Source organism: Fragaria vesca, linkage group LG1 (assembly GCF_000184155.1).
Source record: "Fragaria vesca subsp. vesca linkage group LG1, FraVesHawaii_1.0, whole genome shotgun sequence".
Lineage (NCBI taxonomy): Eukaryota > Viridiplantae > Streptophyta > Magnoliopsida > Rosales > Rosaceae > Fragaria > Fragaria vesca.
Genome location: NC_020491.1, coordinates 12,579,420 through 12,597,608, shown reverse-complemented (window position 1 = coordinate 12,597,608; position 18,189 = coordinate 12,579,420). Strand labels below are relative to the sequence as shown.

The 18,189-nt window shown below is 37.3% G+C and overlaps 1 protein-coding gene across 1 annotated transcript; it reads left to right on the top strand.

Moving 5' to 3' along the window:
• Positions 1-4,163: 4,163 nt before the first annotated feature.
• Positions 4,164-14,928, top strand: LOC101293143 (DNA topoisomerase 3-alpha-like). Its single transcript, XM_004289240.1, has 24 exons — positions 4,164-4,442; positions 4,890-5,068; positions 5,163-5,235; positions 5,465-5,587; positions 5,693-5,814; positions 5,887-5,959; positions 6,053-6,169; positions 6,370-6,453; positions 6,665-6,844; positions 6,976-7,104; positions 7,927-8,001; positions 8,131-8,220; positions 8,369-8,473; positions 8,958-8,992; positions 9,747-9,876; positions 10,436-10,488; positions 10,557-10,656; positions 11,202-11,240; positions 11,892-11,970; positions 12,979-13,050; positions 13,341-13,412; positions 13,500-13,661; positions 14,277-14,397; positions 14,694-14,928. Exons 1-24 carry the CDS (start codon positions 4,164-4,166, stop codon positions 14,926-14,928), a joined length of 2,727 nt encoding a protein of 908 aa, XP_004289288.1.
• The last annotated feature ends 3,261 nt before the right edge of the window (positions 14,929-18,189 follow it).

Below are 18,189 nucleotides of genomic sequence, written 5' to 3'. Positions count from 1 at the left end.
ATACTACTACTCTCTCTCTCTCTCTCTCTCTCTCTCTCTCTCTCTCTCTCTCTCTCTCTCTCTCTCAAGTACAAACTCAGATGAACTTATGAAAGAACATAGAAATCTCACCTCTATTTATAGGGTCAGGAGAAAGATAAAATGTGGAGTCCTAGACAAGATTGAAGAAAACAAAATTGGACATTTTAATCCAATTCTTATCCATCTGAAAACTTAATCTCCAAAGAATTTGACACCTTTTACTTCTTCTCCGACTTCTGCTTCTTCTTCACCGCCTTCTTCTTCTTCCTCCTGACCAGATGTTCCCCAATCTGAAACCTTGCCTCCTTAAACCCAGAACCGTCTTAGAAAAAACCTAAACAATGGCAACCGCCATGGATAAACAGAAGGTGTCAAAATCCTTAGAGATTAAGTTTTCAAATGGATAGGAATTGGATTGGAGTGTCCAATTTTGCTTTCTTCAATCTTGTCTTGGACTCCACGTTTTATCTTTCTCCTGACCCTATAAATAGAGGTGAGATTTCTATGTTCATCTATAAGTTCTTCTGAGTTTGTACTTTAAAGAGAGAGAGAGAGGAGAGATTGGTATTGCAGGAAACTAGTAGAGAACTCAAGTTTATTTCTTTTTATGTTCTGATCTATTGTTTGTGTTATTCAAAGTGAGTATATGCTTTTAATCAGAAGTTCTTATTTTGGTTTTATTATTTCATTGATTTGGTAGTTGCTATTAACAATTTGTTTTGGTTTTGTTGAGTTGTAAAGTAGGATTGTTGATTCTTTGGTTTTGGTTAAGTTTGAATTACATCTTTGTTAGCCAAATCAATTCTCTTATGTAGACAATCAAGTTTATGCATCAGTTGTTGCTAGGATTTGTTGTTAGAATTCCATGTCTTAAACTGTTTTCTTAGAATTTGAGAGGCATACATCAGCAGTTTTTCTCTACTGTATCTGAATTATGAAAAATCTACTTCATAGTTGGAATATGAGTTACACCTTCAAAAAAAATATATATTCAAAAATATTTGGGGTGTGACACTTACCTCATGTGAAATACAAAATCAAGGTTGCTACTGATAATTATTAAGCTGGAAGTGTATCTATTTGTAATTTTGTATTTCTTTTTAGGTTTAGTTACAAGTAGGACGAGAAGGCAAAGATCTCTACATTATCACTTGTCTATTTATTTTCTAGGGTCAAATCTTTATCTTTACAATTTTGAGATTTGTAGGACAAATGTGTGAAGTTTTTATCTTTGTATAGTGAGTGATTGAAAAATTTAAATTTTCAGTTTTTATAAGGACTTTGTATCTATATTAAAGTTTTCTCTTTTTATTAAGGATGTACCTTCTATTGTAAATACTAGCATCCATGTTATGGATCAACTCACTAAAAAAATGTAATTACAGACAGCCCTACAACCTTTTAGGGGGGACCAAGGCCGTTGCGGATGACAATTATAACATATTTTGACCAGACACCGAAGACGACTTCAGACTTCAGCACGCGTGGTCGGGGCCAAACAATCGCTGATACCTACCCATAATAGCCTTGTAACCCTTTCTGCCAAGCACCCTCACAATGACCTTAGTACCATTACAAATCATACGATAGACCTAGATGGCCGGAGAAATAATCAGACGCTCACATAACTTTCAAACTTTACTCGTTTCAAGTGCATGGACATGCAACATCGATGCTACTTGTTGATACCTGAAAATGTAAGCTAATTTTATCGGAGGACTTAGAGAACCAAGGTCAAAGATCATGCTTGGATTTGATACGAGGCCCGTATCATCCACATTCAAGATCGTTTGATCTGCTTCAAGTGAATTGAGCTTGGTACAAAATCTCTATACATGATGAAGGAGGCAAGCCATGCCATGCCATGCTATGCCCAAAAGACAAGGGCCGCCACGAAGGCCAAGCCCCTCCTTAGATAAAGTTACCCACTTGGGAGTCAAGCCAAGCCAGGCCATGCTCGTTCATGCCCAAGCACACTCCCTCTATCTAGGCACGTGGCTCCTCATGGACACGTTTCAACAACCACATGCCCACTCACTTCACGCACACGTTAACACACGCCAAGTAAAGTCATGCACAAACATCCTTGATGATATGTCATATCTCATCTATCATAACATGCCACGCGGCCAACTCATAACGTGGACCTAAGCCACTAGGCTAAATGAGGCTTATTAGTGGGTTGTGGTGTGGAATGATACAAGATTTTGCAAGGCCTAAGGAGGCCAAATGTTAAGTGTCCAAAATGTCTTAGGAGTCGAGGACCAAACTTGAATTTGAGTTTCCCACGCACATGTTTGTAACAGATACCTCATCTCATCACCATATGCCCTTAGACATAGAGCACTAGCATCACGAGTCACCTCAAACCTGAACCCTCGTTTCTACAACTTTCACCTTATAAGCTTAAGGCAAACCCAAGGCCATGTTTTGTCATGAAGCCTTAGCCAAGAATAGCTTAGTAAGATATCGAGATTATTGGTCCCATGCTAAAATCAAAAGTCACGGGGTCATTTTTGGACCCTCAGTCTTCATCTATAATCCTATATAAAAGGGACTACAATGGACTTGAGGAACAACAATATACAACACCTACAGGCAAAGCCACTACCAAGCTCCTCATGCTTAACCGACTCTAGATCACCACCACCATATCCATCCTTCCAAACACTTTCAGACACTTTAAACACCACCACCACCACCATACTCTACAATCTATCACCCACATTAGACCTTTTTTACGATGAGCATGCATTCTGTTACGCTCGCAAAATCCTAGCTCTCACACCATGCACACTACTAATTCCTCTCAGTATTGATATTGCATGCTCAGAGCCTTCCATCACAACAAAGTCTCTCTTAGGAAGACTTTGGGTCTAGTCCTGCAACCCTAAAGGGGAAGATCAGATCATCAAGCCCAAAAACGGCAAGCTCTTAGATCCTCATTCAATTTCTACCCCAACACTACTTAATAGGCTACTTGAAGCAATTAAAGATGTGGTAGCTCTTTTGGCTTCTAATGATATATATGCTTCTTTCATAGATAGAGCATGAGAAATTCTAGTAGTGGCTGGATGGCTACCCAACCAAACCACATATTAAACACCACATTTTTTTTCGTCAAATATCTAGAGCTCAAGCCATAATCGAGCATCACATTAAGAGACTCGCAAGGGCATCAGTTATAGAAGTGTTTGCCATGCTTCAAACATAAACTATAAAACTTAAGCTTAGCATACCCAAAACCTTGAGTCCTTCACAAATTTCTCAGATTCTCTCAATCCTAAATTTCTCAGATTCATGACTTATTTAATTCAAATTGCAACTGATTCATTATTGTGTACATTCTAAACATCTCTAGCAGTATAGTTAATTCAGTTTTACAAATTTTGTCAATTTTTAGAATAAATATGAGCTTCAACAATATATCTAAATGGTTGCTAAATTTAAGGATCGCTGAACAAAATTGCTAAATTTGTTAATCGATTCAAGAATTGCTAAAGCAAAACCTAGATTTCCCTTATCTTTTTGGCCACGTGTCAGTTTATGATTCGTTAAAACATATAACATAGTTGCACTTTCTTCTTCAATCTCGATTGCGATTGGTTTTGGGGCGATGCTGACCGAATTTGGGGCAGAGCTGGGTTGGGGCTGGTTGTCGGTGGACGGTGGTTGGCTGCCGAAGGCGGAGGCTGTTGTTTGGAACAAGCAGGCTGCTGTAGAGGATTGGGCTTGTTTATGCTGGTCTTGGGTCTGGGCCCAATCTTTCTGTTGGGACTTATGTTGCTAGTTCTGAGATCTCTGGGCTGCTAGGCTTATTTTCTTGGGTCTTAGGCAAACCTTAGATGCTCTCCTACCTTTTGATTGACGGCTAGTCTAGTTTTAATTCTTGGTTTTACTTCGTTGTACACCAATAAAAATCGGTAGGCAACGAGTACTACCGTCACATAGGGGTTAGACAAGAGTATTAGAGTAGTTAGATACCATTTGTGATAGGTTATAATGTGCGCACATTTTATAATTGCAGGTAGACAATTTAATGTATTTCTCAAAGAAGAAAAAAAAAAAGCAAATCAGAGTTTCTAGAAGGGCGGGAAAATCCTTTTCCCCACCCTAATTTTTCATTGGGGAGCAGGAGAGAGATGGTGCGGGTGCTGAACGTGGCGGAGAAGCCGTCGGTGGCGAAGTCGGTGGCGAACATACTGTCCCGCGGGCAAGGTCTCCGAATGAGAGAAGGCCGATCCCGCTATAACAAAATCTACGAGTTCAACTACTCCATCAATGGCTGCCACTGCCAGATGCTCTTCACCTCCGTCACCGGCCACCTCATGGAGCTCGAATTCGAAGACCGCTTCCGCAAGTGGCACTCCTGCGATCCCGCCCTCCTCTTCCAGGCCCCCGTCCGCAAGTTCGTCCCCGAGGTACGTCTCTTCTCATGTGCTGTTAGGGCTTTTCGTCTTCGCAATCCAAACCAGTTATTGTTTGTGGTTTTGGTGTCAATTTTGGCTTGAAATTGACACCTATTAGTTGTTTTGGATGATTACGGATTGTTTGAAAGAAATGATGTTTCGTGAAATCGAGACTGTTAGGGTGATTTTGATCATTAGTGTTTATGTGTTTATGATCTGTTTGGGGATAATGTAGCAAAGGTAGAGCCAAGTTCACGCATATCGTACTGGGAGCATTACCTGATATCAATTTATTATACTGTGGGATGCCTGTTGGAGTTATGAGGAAGTTTATTGTTGGAAATTACATGGTTTGTTAAACTCTAATTGCCTGTGGAACAATGTATGTTTCTGTTATTACTGTCGGTGTAATCACCTGATGTGGTAACCTTTTTTATTCTCGGGATTCGAATGATGTAGGACAAGTTGGATATTAAAAGGACATTAGAGGAGGAAGCTAGGAATTGCCAGTGGCTTGTGTTATGGCTTGACTGTGATAGAGAAGGAGAGAACATTGCATTTGAAGTCATAGATGTCTGCACATCTGTAAATCGTCATCTTACCATTAAGAGGGCTCGTTTCTCAGCTTTGATTGACAGGTCTGTTCTATACACTTTCTTCTTCCTTCAAACTCCGAATCTCCACTTCTCTTGTGACTCAGTTTCCGTAGTATTTACTTAGTTTTGTTTTCAGGGATATCCATCACGCAGTGCAAAATCTTGACAATGCAAACAAATACTTTGCTGATGCAGTGGATGCTAGGCAAGTTAGTACCTTTCATCTCCAGACTTTTTGGGTGACTTTATGGTCAAATTCATTTTGTTTACAAGATACACCAAGCTATATACTCATTTGTTAAACTTTTCCATCTGGTGTTGTTTGCTAACTGAACGACAACTGTTGGTCATATCCTCTTAGTATCTTTGTCTTCATCTCGCTATGTTAATGTTCTTGTATCTCCAATATATAGCATACCTCCTGTGTGTTTATGACAGGAAATAGATCTACGAATTGGTGCTTCATTTACCAGGTTTCAGACTATGCTCCTGAGAGATGCTTTTGTTATTGATTCTGCTACGGATGACAGAAACCTTGTTCTAAGTTATGGTCCTTGTCAGGTATTGAACTGATTTCCTACCACAATTGACTTTTTTTTTAACTGTTATAAAAAGAGTTCAGTTTTATGCAAATATCATTTCCCTCACCCCTCCCTTTCAATACAGTTCCCTACACTTGGCTTTATCGTGGAACGGTACTGGGAGATACAGTCACATGAGCCGGAGGAATTTTGGACCATTAACTGTTCACATAGATCAGATGAAGGAACTGCAACATTCGGTTGGATGTAAGGCACACATTAACTGTTCTTCTCTTAGCTTATGAAACCATTTAGATATTAATGGCCTATCTTTTGCAGGCGTGGCCATCTTTTTGATCATGCTTGTGCTGTCATAATCTATGAAATGTGCGTTGAGGATCCTATTGCAACTGTAAGTTGTGTTGAATTTTTGTATATAACTATACACTGCTAGTTTTATAAAACATCTTGCACTCTTGGCTTCAATGTTTACAATACATTATAGGTCACAAAGGTCAGACAACAGGAGAAGCCGAAGTATCCTCCGTATCCTTTGAATACCATTGAGCTTGAAAAGCGTGCCTCGAGATACTTCCGAATGAGTTCTGAACATACTATGAAGGTGGGAACTGTTGGAGTATATACCCTTAATGGGAATGATAAGCCTGTCTTAAAATTTACAATGTCCTGGATCCATAATATTAGCATTTAATTCTGGAGAGTGGAGGCTACACTTTCTGAAGCTTTATCTTTTATTATATCTCTTCTTGGGGTTGTCTTCAATTATTTCATCAGTACACTGAATCACTTTTTTGACTGTAGGTAGCAGAAGAGCTTTACCAAGCTGGTTTTATCAGTTATCCTCGAACAGAGACCGATGGCTTCTCTCCAAGGACTGATTTGCATGTTAGTAATTTTTGTCTTCCTTCATACACTTTGTTTGGCACGCCTAAGTATACTTTTGAATTTCATATTGCTTTTGCTCTTAAGGTTATAACATTTTTTGCCTTATCAAATATGAAACCATATAATCTTTATATTAATTATTCTGCCCTCTGTTAGTAATGTATCATTAGCTTTGTGAGTAACGGATTTCTAAGATCTTTATTTGATGTAGGCAATTGTACAAGAACAACAAGGGCATCCTGGATGGGGATCATATGCACAACGATTGTTGGACCCTGCTTCTGGGCTTTGGAGAAACCCTAGTAGTGGTGGACATGATGACAAGGCCCATCCACCTATTCACCCAACTAAATTTTCTGCTGGAGAATCGAATTGGAGTCAAGATCACAATGTAAGTAGTCTAATTATTCATTGGTGTTATATGTTCGTTGCGTGTTCTCTAATTGTAGTTTCATTTGATCTAAGTTGAGATGTATTTATGTTCTTTGCTTTTTATATTTTATGTTCATATTTTTTTTTCAGCGACTGTATGAGCTGGTTGTTCGCCATTTTCTGGCATGTGTCTCACAGCCAGCTGTTGGGGCCGAAACTACTGTTGAAATAGATATTGCTGGGGAAATGTTCTCTGCATCTGGGAGAGTGATATTAGCGGTGAGTTTTCCATTGTATATTCTTATGCCCTCCCCCTCCACTGTTTGGAGTCAGATTTTGTGATGGTAATTTTTATTGAATTGCGAAAGATCTTATATATTTCTTGGGCTGCTGGCTAGGTGTTATGTTATTTGTGGTCTAATTGGTGTTTGGATGAGATGCTAATGTTGAAAATATGTAACCATCACATTCTTTTGAAACATTTATCTAGTGATTGGGCTGGCAATACATTTTAATGTGATAATTATCTACAGTTATATGCTAGTCCCCTTTGTAACTGATACAAGTTTGGAGACAGGGACCCAAGTAATTCTCCAGTTCCGATCAAAGTCCAATTCACTTCATTTATTGTTGTCCTTCTCTTTTTTGTTTTCTTCCTAGTAAATCTGTCACTGGTACACCAACTCTAGACTGAGAAGATGGATACCATCATTGTTGCAACTTGCTATCTTGTCTTTCTTGTTGTATGTTTGATATGCTTCAACTGTGTCCATACAAGTGCACAACTACATGAAATATACTGACTTCTCTCTTTGTGTTGGTTTCACACTACATAATCTATATTCTTGATCTGCTTGACAATTAAGTTTAGTGCTTCAAATTTTATACGACTCAATTGCTTTATGTTGCTTCTTGCTATCTTAACTGTTATGTTATGTCTTTGATATGCTTTCATTGTGTCAATACAACTGCTGCAGTACCTGTTTCCTGTGAGGGTGTGACACTACATATTACATATACTGTTTATGTGGTTCAGCAGTTGGCAAATAATTGTAGTGTTTGAAATTTTATATGAATCATTGACTGTTGCTCTTGTATCAGAAAAATTACTTAGATGTGTATCGCTTTGAATCATGGGGAGGTTCACTGCTACCAACATATGCCGTTGGACAACAGGTTTGCTATTGATCTTCCAACTAAGCTATGCATCTAAATTACCATAAACTCACTCTACTTTATGTTGTTGACTGCATCGTAAGCTAGTAAATTTGATACACATTACAATATCTATGATTTATGTTGCAGTTTATGCCAACAACGTTGACTCTAGATTCAGGAGTTACTAGGCCTCCACCACTTTTAAGTGAAGCTGATTTGCTGGGTTGTATGGACAAGGTCATAAAAATATAGATTGTGGTTTAATTTTTCTTCCCCCTATATGGTAGCTGTCTTAGGCAGTTGCACTGCATAACATATTTAGCACAAAAGTATGTATATACACTCTCCGATAGAACTTTTCCGAACTTTTTCATCAATTTTACAGGAGGGCATTGGTACAGATGCAACAATGCATGATCACATTAAGAAACTGCTTGATCGTTTTTACGCAACCAAGGACGCGAATACTCGCTTCTCACCAACCAATCTGGTAATCTGCTTTTGGCTATACTAACTTTTCGAGATATTCTTTGCTTGCTACTTATTAATCTTCTTTGATAACTCTTCCTAATTATTCCTTCATCTCTATTTCTTTTTATACTCTTGAGCTTTGAAATTCTTGTTCAACTGATACGAAACACAGCTAAATATTGTTAAATTGAAAGAGCGGTGGAATGGATAGCAAAGTACATGGAATATGTGTAGTATCCCCTCATTATTTGAAATGTTATTATTTGAGGCCATTTAAAGTAAGGTGAGAACTTCCATTGCTGAAATTAGCAAAGCATGGGAGCACTGATTATATCCTAGTGTTCCGGTTCTGAAAAAAACGCAACTATTTTTGTTTCGTCCTTTGTATACTGGTGAACATTGAATTAAAAAGCAGTGATAATGGACTCATATTATACTATTTCTCTGTTATCACAAGAGAAAACAAAACTGATCTTTCACTGATAAAATGTCATAAATTTCAGGGTGAAGCACTGGTGATGGGATATGATGACATGGGGTAAGTGACCGGATTCATCTTCAATTTCAAATAGTCTATGATGTTAAACTGGTCGTGCAATGTACAACATAAACTAGAAGGTTAAACACAATGTTTTCTGTAAAAGTACCCTGGATTTAACATCTTAGAAATCATGATACTATATCTGATCAGCTTATGAAACACTGCTTCCCCTGTCAGCTTTGCATCTGTACTCGATCGATACACTTGTTCCTATGATTACAGTCTATTTTGTAAGACATCATATCTGACGTTTTGTTTTGTGTGTTAGTATGTATCAAATGCTTTCTTTTAATCATTTTTACATGTTTTAAAGTCAGTATGTATCAAATGCTTTCTTTTAATCATAGTTGCATGTTTTAAAGTCTGAAGCTTTGAAGATCCATATGAAGTGTCTTGAACAACCACTTCATTTGCTGTATGTAACAAAGAACCCACTTTCTCAACAACAACAAAAAATGAACATAGTAAGTACAAATTACAGCTGCCTCCAATCTAGAATTTTAAGAGCCAACAATGAAGACCATTACTCTCTTTTAAAGCTCCTAAACCCCAATCCTTCAACAAGCCATCATCCTCCATCAAGTTATGGACAAATACAACTAGAACACTAACACCCTATACACTTCAGTACTTTTGCTTCTGGGAAAAACAGTACTTGTTAGTTGATTTAACGCTACTTTCATTTGCAATTCATTTGACTCTACTTTCTTGTGCATGTGGTTTAAGGGAATCTTTATAACCTTTTTCTTAGATATAAACTTTGGAAACCCTACCTTAGAGCTGTTATGGAGCGTGACATGAAAGCAGTTAGTGAAGGTAATAAGAGCAAAGCTGAAGTTTTGGAAACTTGCTTGCAGCAAATGAAAGGGTGCTTCCTTGATGTAAGCTTCTAGTGTGCCTTTTCATGTCTTGATTTTCTTGATTCAAATTTCACTTTGACACACAGGCACAACTATCACATTCTATTACACACAATGAAAGTCAATCTATACCCCTCTTCATTTGTTTTTTTATTTTTATTTCTTTTGATGGGAATCAATTATAAACTGTTTATAATGCCTCATTGGGTTAATATACAATTTTGCAGTTTCCTGTGATGAGTATTTATGGAAATTAACTTGAAAGAATAGAAAACTATGGATGGGTGTAGATGATAATAACCACATCATGCATGGTTTTGTATACTTGTTGTAGAAATAAGTTGCCAAGTACCCATAGCTAATTCCTGCTATCAAGTTTGTTTTGTGCTTTCCAGAAACCAATTCAACCATTAAAAAAACTGTATTAAAGTATCTCAACAACTTAGAACTTCATATTGACCAATTCATTTGTTAGGTCTTATGCTGCCAAGATGCCACACTTTACCTCATGCCATGTTGGTAGGCTTCAACAATTAAAATTTAAGTTTGGCACTGGATTAAAATATGGTAATGTTTGCAGGCGAGGCAGAATAAAGTAAAACTTTTTGAAGCCATGGCAGTGTTCTTTGAAAGGTAATTTCACTTTACTTCTGTTTGTTGACTAAATTTGCTGTGATAATGTGTTATTGCCTTTTACACAGATCAAATAGACCTGGCGGAGATGATCAGCATACATCTGGAGAGTTCATTCGGCGATGTGGACTCTGCCAGGAAGCAGATATGGTGCTCAGGAAAAATCGGGTAATGTGATATAACATAAGTAGTTCTAATTCAAAACTGTTTCTGGTTGCTCCTTTATAAATAGTTATAGCACCATTAAGGTCCAAACCGGGCTTAGTTCTGAACCAAAATGCTAGCTGCAGGGCTAGGTCCTCTCTGTATAGAATTTTTTAGGGATAAATTTTTGATGCATTATCTTCTCACTGTAGAATTATCTATTAGCTAGACAATGAGACACCAAGTAGGAAAGTAATCAATAATAGTTTTATACGTAAACCTCAACTAGAATTTGGTGATTGTCATACCTAAATGCCAATACTGCCCATATAATCGATCAAAGACACCTCAGGTATAAAATCTCAAGCATAACCAGACAGGTTTTCAGAGAATGTGCTCTGAGCCACAAAAGTTGTGACAATTATGTGGCTCTACTTCCTTGTATAGTATTGTGCTCTATTTTATATTCCTTATGGCCTGGGGTTCATAGCTTCATATTGCTTATTTATAATCTAGAACCATTTGTCTAAATTTCCCTCTAATGAGCTTGTTATGCTTCCTTTATTCAGGATGGAAATTTTATGGTGGGATGTATGGGTTATCCTCAGGTTTGTTTCTTTGCCTGTGATACGTCTATTCTGTTGCACTTTAGAATGTTTGATTGTTCTATGCCTCAGTAGATAATATATATACAGGGCCACATCCCTCAATCTATATCCTGCACGTTTAAAGCCTCGGCCCTCATATATATAATCTTTTATATTCTGCACGTTTAGACCAGTAATGTTTCGCATGGTTGAAAAAATCTGTCCACACCCTAATCAAAGCTACAATGTCTAAAAAATTTGTCACATATACTAATGTATTGGCAATATCTCGGATTTATGCAATTGTTCTGGCCTAAGTCAATTAGTTTGCCTCCTCAAACCCGTTTTTCATTTTCTTGATTGTTAGTACGTCTTAAATTCCTTAAGAGATGCTACATAGTTTATATTTCCATTTCTTTATTTATTTGTTTGTTTTTATTTTATCTCTCAATACTTTCCCTTTAAAGTTAGTTTATGAAGATGCATTTAAAATTACAGGATTAGTCTCATATGCTACATAAATGGCAAATGGCAACACATGATAATTTCTTGCCCTTCAAGATTTGAACTGATCATTTCTGTGAAAATAGGAAGTCTGAAACTGTATGAAACTATATTTTCAGCATCACTTTGATCTTGATTTTGTAACGTTTATTTGTTACACCTTTTTAGTGTAGGAATGCTATCTGGCTCCCTGGATCTGTATCAGAAGCAGTTGCAACAACTAATATTTGCAATTCATGCACTCCAGGTTTCTCTCTAATATTGTATTGCTTGGAAGTTTCCTAAATAATGATATAAATGCTATTCAAATATGTGCTTGAATATGAATATTTAAAGATGTACTTAAGTGCAATTCAACTGTCATCTAAATGTTAAGTCATTGGGTGTTTAGGTTATTACACTGGTACCCGTACTAGGAATCTATATAACCTCTTACATGAGTTTTATTGGATCTTAAGCTAGGAGATTACACATTTGTTCGGGTGACTATTATGTGTCCTATACATGCACCTTGTTACTAAGCGATGACTGGCCCTAAAAGCTTTAGCTATTGAGCAATGGGCCAACAACCTATATCAAGCCAAAATTCTCTTATGGGGATGGATATTTCGAATCCAAGACCTCCTGTAAGGAAGACTACAATACCATGTATGACAACTGTTCCCCGTAAAAGCTTTATCTATAAAGGAATGGGCAGAGAAATGCATTTCAAACCACAGTTGTGTTGTTTCAAAATCTGGTCAGGTGAAGATAATCAATTAGAATGTGCATCACCATCCTTTGTGGGAATTGGCCTTGATTCTTCATCATCAAGCCGTAATCTTTCTTCTACTTTTTCAAATCCGTGGATTTAGAAGTTCTTGTTAAGCATATCCATTTATTGGTGCAGCCATTGCATCTTGCAGAACAAGGGATTTGCTTTATTTATGAAAACTTAGCTAACTTTATGTACTTGTGCTCTACTAAAAAAACGTACTTGTGCAAATATCATAACATAGCACTGTCAAGTTATCTAGTGCACCTAATTTTGTCCAACTAATCTTCGTAAGAAACTAATAAAGTGTGAGCGATTCATGTTTTTCCCAGTTCTCACATAAAATTTTGCACGGTTCATTCATATTTGTTTACCTTATTTAAAGCATCCATCTGGCGTAAGTCCAGTTTACATTCTAATTAAATGCTTTGTTCACTAATATTGTGCTCGATTCTGCATTATTTATATCTCATAGGTTTCTTGGTAATCTTGACTTCATAGGTCCTGTTCACTTGATTCAATTTACATTTCGGCGGCTGGAAATACCACCAAATTATAGTACCAACCATTTGGGTAAGTTCAAGTCTAGTAAGATGGGGATGGCCTCAAATTGCCTGCCTTTGCTTTCTGATTACCTCTCATTTTCAGTTATCCAACTAATTAGCCTCTACATCTCATCTCATTAGAACTTACCCATTTTCTCAGAGAATTCTAACATATATATGCCTAAAGTCTTAAACCTAATGGACAAGACGCTGCACCCAAACACCACAGATCATTCATTCATCCAAGTAATGTTCTTTCTTCAAATTTCTGGGAAGTTGTAATTGGTCTAACATGGAATTTCATACACAAATGATCAGGTTGCATTGGTGGGTGTGATGAGATTCTTAGACAGTTAACGGAAATATGTGGAACTGGTTCTCGGTCTGCAGGTTTGCATCTCTTGAGTAAATGTTTCAATTTAGAACATAACATAAATTTTTTTCTCTTCTTCTCAACATGGCCTTTTATACGTTCAGCGAGAGGGCGAGGACCAACAACATCCAGCAATGTTCAACAAAATAATACCAGGCAGGGTGCTTGCATATATTGCCACCAATCAGGGCATTCTTCGGGCGATTGCCCTTCCCAATCTTCAGGCCCTCGAAGTGTTAGGCCTCGAACAATGAATGCACAAAGTGGTATGACTGCTCAACTTATGTATGTATTTGTTAATTTAAAAATCTTGAGAAGATATCCCATGGCTTATATGGTCGAAAAGTTATAATCCCCTAGGGTATAGGAGCAGGTAATGATGTGCTATCGGAGGTATTATATTACCATTCCTATAGATTTGTGGACATGTAATTACATTGATTGTTTTTAAGTTTTAGAAAAGAAATTGACTTCTAATATGTTTAGGGTTACTATCATATTGAAAAGTCTGGCACTTTTTGGAGTATTGGGAACTAAGTGGACAAGAAGGTTCAAGATATATAAACTAAAGTAGTTATAAGATTTCGGGAATACCTTCTAGGGTTTGATAGTTTTTTGTTTCTGTACTACCCCTATATTAAGTATGGCCATATCATGTGGAATGTAAATTATAATGGAACTTGAGATTTACTTTCCTTCAAGGAATACCAAAAAAAAAAAAACATCAATACTCACTTTTATGAACCGCAACCAGATGATATTTGTTTCGTCGAAAACCAGATGAAATTTGTTTCATCGAAATCTCATTAGATCTGTGCATTCCTGATAAAAGATACCCTTGGTCCAGCTAATATGTTCTCTTATAATGTGTTTTTTAGCAGGGGAAATATCAGTCTCATGTACTACATGTGGTGCACCTTGTGTTCTACGAACTGCTAATACCACACAGAATAGAGGAAGAAAATTCTACAAATGCCCATCACAGGAGTGCAACTTCTTTGTGTATGTGCATCACATAAACTTTGAACTTTAAGATTTATTTTACCGTAACTACGACATGCACATGTGTGTCTGTAGATATGTATATTTCTTGGAAGTAAATCTGGAAAGAGGTTGAGATTAGATGTCAGCTAACCAAATGAAACAAATTGGGGGAAAATGCTTACATTCAAATGAACTTTTCTTCTATTACAATAGAAATACAGATTCTGATTTCCAATACTTAGAAGGACTTGCCTTATATTCGGTGTCCGGAATTATTCAGTTCAAATTTCAAGTATGCATTTGCTGGTGTGTAGATGGGAAGATAATGTCAGCAATGGGAATGGCGGAAGAGGTTTTCAGCGTGCCAATGTTAGTGCTGGGAGGGGTGCCGGGGGCAGAGGTTCAGGGGGCAGAGGTGCTCAGGGTGCAGGACATGCTACTGGTGGGACTTTTGTGTCAGCAACTGGTGATCCCAATTCTGGTAGGAGGTGTTTTGTTTGTGGAGATCCGTCACACTTCGCAAATGTTTGCCCAAACCGTGGAAACTGATGCACCTCATATCATATCACCTGTAAGAAATCTTCATGTAGTAGAGGTATGTACTAGCTAGATAGTTAGGTACTGATTCAGATTAGGTTCTAGGTGTTCTGTTAGACTGTTTTAGAACTTTTGTAATTATACTAGGACTATCACATAATATTGCATTCGTTGGTGATCAGGTATGAAGCTATGAAACATGTTTTTTATTTTTTATTTTATCAGATTCTCTGAAAATTTTCATTCTAAAGGTTTGAACCTAGTCGTCAAGTGAAATTAGTTCATTTGGGTGTGCTAATTAGAATGATTTGGCCGTCTGCCTATTGCTTCATGTCTATTTTCATGTTTGGGAGATTTTAACTTTAAGGTTCATTCAATTAGAAAAACCCAGAAACTTGTCCTCACCCAAAATTTTTAATTCGGTACACACCGCTGTTGAAGAGGATAGGAAAGAAACACACACACACAGTGAAATTCATTGACATCCATATGGCTAGACCATGCGAGTATGTGCTACTGTTTTGCTTCTCTAGGAGCAAAAGCTACTTCAAACTCGGTAAATATCTGTAAGAGCTTTCAGTTGCTCAATAATGAAACTGAAAGTAGAGAGGTCACCTTCATTTTGGTTCATAGGTGCTGCCTGTATTGAACAATTAGTCTCAAAAGTAATTCGAATATCCTACGCCTTCTGTTATCTTTGTTCCCTCAAATAGAGCCATTAGCTGTGTGTGGAAAGGTGAGGTAGCACTGTATTGGCTTGAAGGCTACAGCCCGTACCTGTCCTCCATGCTCGATCTCTCAAATCCAAAGTTGCCCCTCCTCTGCCAGTTTGCACGACAGAGGCACCATCAACATTGCATTTCAGCCATCCCATATTTGGTGCTTTCTCTAATTTTGGTTGAGTCTTCCTAGCATCCCATTGCCATCAAGACTACATCTCTCGAGTGCTGTTTGTCAGTTTGTTTGTGTCCTTCCCACAATTGTGAATTTCGACTATTCCAAATGACCCCAGAGTAACATCATCACTTTGTTGAATTGGTCTTTGCTCACTCAGCCTAGTAGCATCCATTAACCAACCTCTTGTGCATACCCACGTTGTGTAAACATGGGACGTTGTTTTCTACTCCTACACACAGTATCACAGTTCCCGCATAGCCTTTTGTACTCCAGCAATGTCTATTTGACAGTATATCAACACAGGATCTCCAAATTGCAGTGCAACTTTGTTTTGGCACATTGGCATTCCAAATAGCACTCCATAACTTCTTGTATGTGTCCGGAGGTGAGGGAGGGGCCAATACTAAACCCAGAGCAATATCTCGAGCTATATAGTAAGCAACATTTCTCGTGACTAACCTGTCATTTGGTGCTGTTCGGTTAAGTGGTATGCTTCGAATAAGCTCTCTATCTTCAGGAGCAAAAGACTGGTCTAATTTTTCGACATCCCAGGTTCTAGTGTCCTGCAGTATAAGCTCATCGGCGACTCTCTTTGGTGCCTCTCTGGGTGGTAATATGTATGTGACAACTAGTTAACTCTCCAGTATGTCAATATCTTCCCCATTGCACAGTCCTTTAGCAAGTACTTGTTTTGCTTCCCAAACACAACACTGCACCGTGTAGGAAGTCACCCTGTGGGTACTAAATTGCCTTGTATTCTATGCCAATGAGAGACTGTGGATTTTCGATGAGCCGTTTTGTTAGCATAGCATGGCTAAGTTAAACCATTGTAGGTTTCTGAAACTCATTCCACCATGTTTCTTTAGAACAAGCAATAATAATAACATTTAGTGTTTTGGAATACTGAAATTTCAAAGATTTAAAACATCACATTAATTAATTAAACAATTTGTTACAGGCACGGAGCCAGGTAAGAGCTTGGTAGGGCTCAAGCCCAACCAAGATTGTTTGAATAAGATTTTTAACGTATGCAAAATATGCATAACAAAAACATTTACAGGCTTGGTTTAACACAATTACAACAAACTCAATCACCTGAGTTCGACTCCCAGGCTCATCATTCTTTGTTTTTTCCTTTTTCTTACTTCTTACTCCTACACAATGGGCCTTACAGGCTTTTTTTTTACTATTTCTTACTTCTTACTCCTACACAATGGGCCTTATAGGCTATGAGTCATAGCATTGTTTGGTAAGATGTTTGGTATTTTGGTATTAGTTTTGATTTAATTCTTTCATAACCTCCTTTTATTTTATTTAATATACATAGTTCTAAAAAAAATTCTTATTTTCTAGCAATTGGTTAAGTGGTAGTACATTTTGGCTGGGTTCTTATTTTCTTATTGCATCTCAATAAATCAAGTGTATATATATCTACTATATTTTAGTTAAATATTTTAGACTATCGTTAAATTTTCTTATTGTTTCAATCAACTAGGAAAAAAAAAAATTTAAGCCCACCCTAGTGTTAAATCCTAGATCCGTCGCTGATTTGTTATCATATTTGTTATCATATGTAGACTTATTCGAGATGTATATACATATTACCAAGTTCACTTTTTTTTTTTGGTCTGAATATTAACAAGTTCACTTTGATGTATTGATTTTTAGGATTAATTCTGGGTAAAACGTTCTTTGGATCTTGGACAAAGTACAAGTTACCGAGAAGGTAAATTTGGAGCTGCAGGGATTTCACTTTCTCATTTTTTCTTTTTATACGACTTTGTGGAAGGAACTGTACTTTAGTCTCTCATTGGAAATGGGTTCAGAGAAGGGCAAAAAGAGATAAAGAAACGGCGGGGCATTGTGAAACACAGAGACAGACAGACTGACAGAATATTCTCCTCTCAAATCCCAAGTCGCACAAGTTAACATCACATGTTCCCCCACGTTACCATATGAGAAGGCAGGCAGGCAGGCAGGCATGGCAGGCATGAATCAAACCAAACCCCCAATTCAAGCATTCCTATTCTATTTCTATTCTTTTGTTTATGACAAAATTCAAAAAGGGCAAGAACCAATCTGAGTGGAGATGAAAATCGGAGCGGATTTTACGTACTAAAATACACTTGTATTATTAATATGTAAGTTCTTAAATCGTCGAATGCGAAAATTGAATTAAGACTAGTGACCTTAAATTTTTTTTTATTTTTATTTTTGATCCGATCAAATAAAGCGCCCATAATAAGAGTATTTCTTATTTGACATTCTTATTTGACTTCAGGTCATCACCTCTTGGACTTATTTTTTTTTTGTTTTAATTTGTTAATGGTATTAGAATACATGCATGATAATAGCGATGTGGATGACCGGATCAAA